Source organism: Mauremys reevesii, linkage group 5, assembly GCF_016161935.1.
Source record: "Mauremys reevesii isolate NIE-2019 linkage group 5, ASM1616193v1, whole genome shotgun sequence".
Lineage (NCBI taxonomy): Eukaryota > Metazoa > Chordata > Testudines > Geoemydidae > Mauremys > Mauremys reevesii.
Genome location: NC_052627.1, coordinates 105,956,838 through 105,965,181, shown reverse-complemented (window position 1 = coordinate 105,965,181; position 8,344 = coordinate 105,956,838). Strand labels below are relative to the sequence as shown.

At 41.3% G+C, this 8,344-nt stretch overlaps 1 protein-coding gene across 2 annotated transcripts in view; it reads right to left on the bottom strand.

Annotated features, from left to right (window-relative positions):
* Positions 1–1,942: 1,942 nt before the first annotated feature.
* ADGRA3 (adhesion G protein-coupled receptor A3) overlaps positions 1,943–8,344 on the bottom strand; it is a 114,774-nt gene continuing 108,372 nt past the window's right edge. For both annotated transcript variants that reach the window (XM_039541104.1, XM_039541105.1), the window contains 2 exons: positions 3,737–3,832; positions 1,943–3,543 (listed from right to left, as the gene is read on the bottom strand). In XM_039541104.1, the coding sequence (XP_039397038.1) occupies positions 2,301–3,543; positions 3,737–3,832 (1,339 nt within the window). In that variant the 3' untranslated portion in view covers positions 1,943–2,300. The remainder of the gene's footprint in view (positions 3,544–3,736; positions 3,833–8,344) is intronic.

Sequence of the window (8,344 nt, the reverse complement as noted above, 5' to 3'; positions counted from 1 at the left end):
ACTGGTCACAGGTGAAGTGGTGTAAATCCCGAAAAAGGGACAGGCTTGTTTGGAAGCCTGAGTGAAGTGTTGAATTTAAATGGCCCACAGCAGGACCAACGACCTAGTGAGGGCAGAGACACTCAATTTATTGGCCTCCTTACTACCTTGGACGGGGTTCTTTTGGACTTTGTGACTTGGCCGGAGCGCTGGAGACCCGCCAAGCGAGGCTGACAACCTTCAGGAAGCACCAAAAGCAAGAGGAGGCCTGCAGCACCACATACAGCAGCAGAAGATGCTCAAGAGGTGAGTGTCTTCCCCAATTATATGCTAGTACTATACAACAGCAAAAGAAAAATCTGCTAACATATGAATACAAATAGCTTTAGATACAGGAACATCAACCAACAAGTAATAAATCACAAATGACACTTTGCATATACAGCTACAAAATCCTCAAAGCAGCAAAAGAATAAGCTTTATAGACTGAAACATTATACTGTCTTCTAGTCCCCACAAACTACCAAAATGTAGAATGATTGTTGAGATATAATAAATATGAACAAAGTGAAATACAGGAAACTAAATAAATACCTATTAACACTATCTGGCCTTTCTTTCATATTCCACTTTGCACCATATTCTTAAAAATATGCAGTTTAACTTTTTAAAATTAACTCTGCATCATTGTGCTGATTCAAATATTTTTGACATTGCTGCCCAGATTAGTATAATTGAATTAAAAATGGCATTTTCATCCAGCTGTCATTTCTTCCCACTTTGTTCTTAGTTCCTATCAATTTGATGATGCTATAAAGGGCACTTACTGGTTTACTAACTTTCATGTAAGTGAGTAATGTAAAATAAAGAAGAAGCAACTATTTTCTTACACAGCTGCTGCTTAATATTACATTTAAATGCTCTGAAAGGAAACTAGTGACTGGATATTTCAGTGATGTCAACTGAATTGCAGGTGACTAGTAGCAGGCTCCAGGCCCCAGCATGCCAAGCGCGTGCTTGGGGCGGCAAGCCGCGGGGGGCGCTCTGCCGGCGCCGCGAGGGTGGCAGGCAGGCTGCCTTCGGCGGCTTGCCTGAGGAGGGCCCGCTGGTCCCACGGCTTCGGAGGACCTCCCACAGGCGTGCCTGCGGAGGGTTCGCTGGTCCCGGGTTAGTAAACCAGTTAGTAAACCAGTAAGGCCGAAGGCAGCATGCCTGCCGTGCTTGGGGCGGCAAACTGCCTAGAGCCGCCCCTGACTAGTAGTCAACCTTTGAGGGACGGGTGAACTCAAAGGCCCTGATTCTGGCTCTCCCACTGGTGTAAAAATCAAAATTGGAGCATCTAAATGGTAACTCTTTACTAAGATATTGCTATCACTCTTTCACAAGATGACAACAGAATGTGTTTGCAACAAGAGATGCTGAGCTCTTTTGAAATCTAGCCCCAGCCATGGGTGATGAGCACTTCTGGTTCTGATTATAGAAATAACAACATGTAGAATTATTGCAATTTACAAATGAACATAATAGCTTGAGCAGATGGAAGGGCAATGAATTAGGGACTGTGCTACATACAGATGTCAACTGGCAAATATCAGCCAGAAACATTAAGGAAACATAATTATGCATTTACTACACAATTCACTTTTACTACATGAAAACATGACTAATTCAAGTATCACTTACAAAATTGAGCTTGGAATTTCAGCAGAGTTGTCTTTAAGTCACAAACCTTTTATTTTTAAAAAAGTTGTTTCTCTGTTTCATTCAAACTTCAGGATTAATGCAACCAGCTGCATTACATGTGAAATATCAGCATGTTTAGAAACAGTTATTTTTGTTTTGGTTGTTTTTTTTAAAGCAACTAAAAGCTGTGGTAAAATTCCCAGGCACTGAAATTAAATAGTAAATCCAAAGAGACATACTACAGCTAATAATCTTGACAAACTTGCACATTACATAATGCTTGCTGGGAAAATACTCTTTAATACACATTTTAATACACACTTGAAATGTGTTGTGGACACATCTGGGGGGGGGGGGGCTATCTGTAAGAATTTTTTAAAAAGTTCTGATCTGCATCTCAAAACTGGACCTGCTGCTTTAAAAAAAAATAAAATTCACAGAAGAGAAGAAGTTTCTTTGTAAAAAAACACCAAGGATATTCCCAAAATGTATAAAACATTTTGCACGGCAGATTCTCTTTTCTCCTCCTTGCATGAAGTACCAATTGTTTGTAAACAGTTTTTAACGGCATTAATAGCTTAAGGGAATGTGTGAATCACAGTTCACATGAGTTTCTCCCATGATGAAGTACAATATTGCTACACAGTAGTTTCATGTTTCCATAACCCAGTCCTAATATTGCCAGTGCTGTCTGCAGTGAGCAAGGGACCATCCTGTCCACTGCCTTTAAGTTGTCCATTCTGAATGGCTAAATTTAAGCCATATGATTTTTGCTGGCTTTCAAGTTCAACTACTATTGGTTTCCTCAGAACATCCTTTTTGTTGTTTGTAGCAATGGATTTTTCACTATTTTTATTGCTTTTTGGAAGTGTACTGCAAGCATCGCTGCTATCTTGTTGGGACTGGTTATATTGGCGTTCTCTGTATGCTAAATAGGCTCTTCGACTCCTTGAATGCCCTTCACTGTTGCTTTGTCGATTTTTAGATAAGCCATTTTGTACACTTCCTTCCACACTGGTGGGGACATCGTATGCATACTCCCTCAACACTGTAAGCCTGCTTGAGCGATGTCCCTTACTTCTGTTCTTATGATGCCGGCTTTGATGTCCATTTGTTCGAAACTGTATCTCTAATGGAGCCACATGCATTTTGATGTCATTGTCTACTGAATGCTCAGTCAGACTGTTATCAAGCTGAGGACCTGTGTTCAGTGGTAAAGAATTAGGATGGCATTGAGCTGCTGCAGCCTGTATGTTGGTTAGTTTACAACCTTGAGAAGAATTTTTTAGGCTCGATGCACTTTTATTAGTGCATGAAGATTCTGCACTGCTGTTGGTACACTTAGGAGTCTCTCCATTAGTCCCACTGGAATTGGAAGGCTGAACATTAACTTGCACTGAGTATGTGCTCCTTCCAGGACAGCAGGCTGTTATCCAGGCATGCCTGACATCTTCCCTATTAACACAATGATGCGTCATAAGAAAGGCACTAAGGCTTAAACACGTGACCCCAAAAAAGCAACTAAGAATCAAGTCCATGGGATGATACAGAGAAACTGCCAAGGCCCCGAAAATCCACAAAGCAACGTACAAAAACAAAGTGAGGCTTGCTCCCAGAAGCTGAGCTTGAAAACTGTGCTCATTCTCCAAAGCTGATGTAGAAACCAGTGAGACTGACACTGAATCCTGATGATTCAGGTCCCCATGTTCATTGGTTGCTAAACGCTGCTGTTCCTCAGATGGCTCTTTAAGTTCAAATTTGCGTTCAGGGTGTCGTTTCAATTGTATAAAGATGCTGAGAAAATACATGCAGTTTATGAAAATTATGAAGCTAGCTGGGCCATAAAAGGCTCCTAAGCTAGGTTCCCATGTCATCCAGCAACTGGGAAAAAAACAACAAAGATAGCATATCAAGACAGATGCCCCCTCAGAATTTTTAAGTATAAATTATGAATTGTTGAAATAAGTCTTGGCTATGTGGCATATCTTCCAAAAGAATCAGAATCTATATGCCAAATGCCAACCAAAAATCATATAACAATTTATTACAAAGCTGTCAAATATCCAATACTCACTATGGGGCATTAGGCCTGCTGCCGTAGTTCCTGATGTTTGCTGCTGCTGTTATCCCACAAACTATGATAGGGATTCCTCCGCCAATAAGGTAGAATCTAAAAATAGGGCAAAGTTGTTAATGGCTCTTCCAACAGTTTAGAGACTTTATTTAGCCAGCATGAGCTAAATGGCCCTTAAGAAAAGGCTACTATCCAGGTATCATCCACCTGAAAATCAGATACATTCCCAGGAATTTGGAGACTTTAGACAGTGCTTTACTGAGAAAAGCAAGGTCAGTCACAGGTAGCTGGCTGGCACGTTGGGGCTTTGGTGAAATCATTCCCCACAATCTTGAGGTTTCCCTCATGATATAACCTGCCTTCACCTGCTAACAATTGATGTCTTCTCCCTCAGACTGGGAAGAGAAAGGGTAAGTCACTTCAGTGAGTCAGGCCCAGGAGCAGTTGTCACAGAAGCCAGCAGCAGAGCGCAGAGAGCAGAGGCAGAATTCTGTGATTCTATTATTCTAAGCTATCAACCTGGGGAAGGTTGTTAATCTTTCATCCTTTTGCTTTGGTGCTGTGTTAAGTTTGTTACGGGAAGATCACCCATATCTGACAAGGAAAGAGATTATTGTGTATGAATTCTCAAGCATTTGAAGTTTTGGAAAAGTCTTGTTCTTCAGAAAAGGAGGACGATCTCAGACACAGCAGCAGCTTCTTTCACAAAACAAAATTTTTAGAAAGTGTTCAACTAGCTCCAGGGACAACATGCATGTATGTGTGTGCAGGGGGGACTTGGAGGAGCTCTCTGGGAAGGAGGAAGGAGTTGGAGGGTCTCAAAGAAGCAGGATCGAACAGAGGATGGGGGGAACTAGGGCAGCTGACAAGGGAACAGGCATAGACAAGGGCTCATAGCCTTTATTAACACCAACTCTTAAGCAACAAAGGGCAACTCTACTGCTAAGCATAATCCACTGGCTCCCTGTTTGAATTTGGCCCAAAGTAAAGTCCTGTTTCTATATTACATGACCATAAATGGGTTGGTGTTCCTTGTTATTTCAGTGACTGCCTCACCGCCTGTAGCCTCTAAGGCAGATGCATGACAAAAGGGTCTTACTGACTGACTTCCTGGGGACAGAGCGTCCATAACAGTGGGTCATCGAATAGCTTGCCAGGGGACATCAGAACAAACCCAACCCTGAGTATATTAAGCTCAAGAAGTGAGACCCGCCTCTTCCAACACACCCCAACACCACGATAGTAAGAATCTCACAGGGATACAGAGTAAGATGAAGGAGGAGTCATCAGAGGCATAATAAAAAAAAAGAAAGACAGGAGAGGAAGAGCTGATAAAAGGGAAAAAGCGTGAAAATTCCTGAACCAGGAGACCAATTAGATCAAATGGGGATATTCTGAGTGCTAAGTAAGTTGATAAGCACAGCTTTTAGATATTATGGTGCTAGAGGCTTCACAAACATTAGCTAATTGCTCCTCCCAACATTCCTGGGACTTAGGTATTATTTCCAATTTATAGACAGGGAAACTGAAAAGACATTATGGCTAAAGTTTTCAAAATTAGCTCCTTAAGTTTATTTTTCAGGATGTAAATTAGCAACCTGATTTTCAAAGGTGCTGAATGCCTACAGCTCTGACTGAAGTCAACAGAAGTTTTGGATGCTCAGCATTTCTAAAAATCAGGCCACTTATTTAGTTGCCTAAGTATGGATTTAAGTACCTAACTTCAGATATCCAATCACTAGTCTAAGTGATGAGGACTCTTGGTGGTATGGACAGAGAGGTTAAGTCACCTCACGTCATACTAAACCAGCAGCTGAGAGAGGATTATATTTGGGACTGACTCCCAGTCCCATGCCACACTAGTTGCACCCTAAATATGTTAAAAAATATATATATCAGAATAGAAGGCATAGTTCCTAACCTGAAGATCCTGCAATCTAAAACAGAAAGATGGAGTGATACGGAAAAGGAACAAACTACAAGTAAGGGGGCCAGAAGGTTATTGGTACATATAGTGTCGCATAAATGTAGGGTTGAAAGAAAACTCAAGAGGTCATCTAGTCCAGCTGTCCTGAGCTGAGGCAGGACCAAGTAAATCTAGACCATCCCTGACAGGTGTTTGTCTAACCTGTTCTTAAAAACCTCCAATGATGGGGATTCCACAACCTCCTTTGGAAGCCTATTCCAGTGCTTATCTATCCTTAGAGTTAGAACGTTTTCCCTAATAGCTAACCTAAAGCTATCTTGCTGAAGATCAAACTGATTACTTCTTGTCCTACCTTTGTGGACATGGAGAAAAACTGACCACCGTCCTCTTTATAACAGCATTTAACAGTCCCGTCCGTCCCCCCCGCCATCTTCTTTCTCAAGACGTAACATACCCAATTTTTTAACCTTTCCACATATATTTTCTAAACCTTTAATCATTTGTGTAGCTTTCCTCTGGACTCTCTCCAATTTCTCATCTTTCTTAAAGTGTGGTGCCCAGAACTTAACACAATACTCCAGATGAGGCCTCATTAGGCAATTAGTTCCTGTGTCTTGCATACTGCTCGTGTTAATACACCCCAGAATATTAGCTTTTCTTCCCAACGTCACCAATTGCTGACTCACGTTTAAGATGTGATCCACTACAACCCAAGATTCTTTTCAGCAGTAGTACTGCCTAGCCAGGTATTCTGCATTTTGTATTTGTGCATTTGATTTTTTCTTCCTAAGTATATTACTTCACATTTGTCCTTACTGAATTTCATCTTGTTGATTTCAGACCAATTCTCCAATTTCTTTATTTTGAATTTTAAACCTATCTTCAAAATGCTGCAACCCCTTCTACCTTGATGCCACCCACAAATTTTATAAGTGTACTCTCCACTCAAAGAATTAAAAAAAATGCAGAATAGTACCGAACCCAGGACTGATCTCTCCAGGACTCCAATAAATATGTCCTTCCAGTTCAACAATGAACCATTGATGACCATAGTTGAACCCACTTTATAGTAATTTAACCTAGACACATTTCCCTAGTTTACTTATGAGTATGTCAGGTGAGCCTATGTTAAAAACTCGACTAAAAATCAAGACATATGTCTATTGCTCCCCTGCTATCCATTAGGCCAGTAAATCTGTCAAAAAAAGGAAATTAGGTTGGTTGCAATGATTTGTTCTTGACAAGTCCAGCTTAGCTATTACTTATTACCCTACTATACTCTAGGTGCTTACAAATTGATTATTTGATAATTTGTTCCAGTATCTTTCCAGGAACTGAAGTTAGGCTGATTGGACACAGGGAATTAGTCATCTTTGTCCCCTCCCCCCGCTTTTTATTAAGAAATATAGGTACTAAGCTTGCCATTCTCCAGTTGTATGGGTCCTCACCCATCCTCCATGAGTTCTCAAAGATAATCACTAATGATTTTGAGAGTGCTTCAGCTAGTTCCTTAAGTATCCTAAGATTAATTTGATCAGGCCTTGCTGACTTGAATACATCTAACTTATAAAAGCAACAAAGAATCCTGTGGCACCTTATAGACTAACAGACGTTCTGCAGCATGAGCTTTCGTGGGTGAATACCCACTTCTTCAGATGCAAGTGGTGGAAATCTCCAGGGGCAGGTTTATATATGCAAGCAAGAAGCAAGCTAGAGATAACGAGCTCGTTATCTCTAGCTTGCTTCTTGCTTGCATATATAAACCTGCCCCTGGAGATTTCCACCACTTGCATCTGAAGAAGTGGGTATTCACCCACGAAAGCTCATGCTGCAGAACGTCTGTTAGTCTATAAGGTGCCACAGGATTCTTTGTTGCTTTTACAGATCCAGACTAACACGGCTACCCCTCTGATACATCTAACTTATGTAAATATTATTTAACCTGCTCTTTCTGGTATTCTGGTTCATGTTCCTTCTTCCTTGTTGTTAATATTAACTGTCATAGAATTACAGAATATCAGGATTGAAAGGGACCTCAGGAGGTCATCTAGTCTAACCCCCTGCTCAAAGCAGGACCAATCCCCAACTAAATCAACCCAGCCAGGGCTTTGTCAAGCCTGACTTTAATTAATTAACTGTGTTACTTATTTGGTCAAAATAAACCTTTTTAGTGAAGACTGAAGAAAAACAGGCATTAAACACCCAAGTCTTGATGTCATCCACTATGAGCTCTCCTTCTCCCACTCCCCACTAAGTAGAGGATCTATACTTTCCTTTGTCTTTCTTTTGCTCCTAATGCATTTCTATAACCCCTTTTTCCTAACTTATGTCCCTTGCTAGGTGTGACTCATTCTGTGCCTTAGGGTACGTCTACACTACCCACCGGATCGGCAGGTAGTGATTGATCTCTCGGGGATCAATTTATCGCGTCTAGTGTAGACACGATAAAATTGATCCCTGATCACTCTGCCGTCGACTCCGGAACTCCACCGCGTTGCCAGGCGGAAGCTGAGTTGACGGGGGAGCGGCCAGGTAAATTGACCTAAGATACAACCCCTCCCCCCCAGTGGAGACCTAGCCTCAGCCTTTCTGATTTTATTCCTACATGCTTGTGCTATTCTTTTGTACTCATCTTTAGCAATTTGTTCATGTTTCCACTTTTTATCGTTTTGATATTCAGG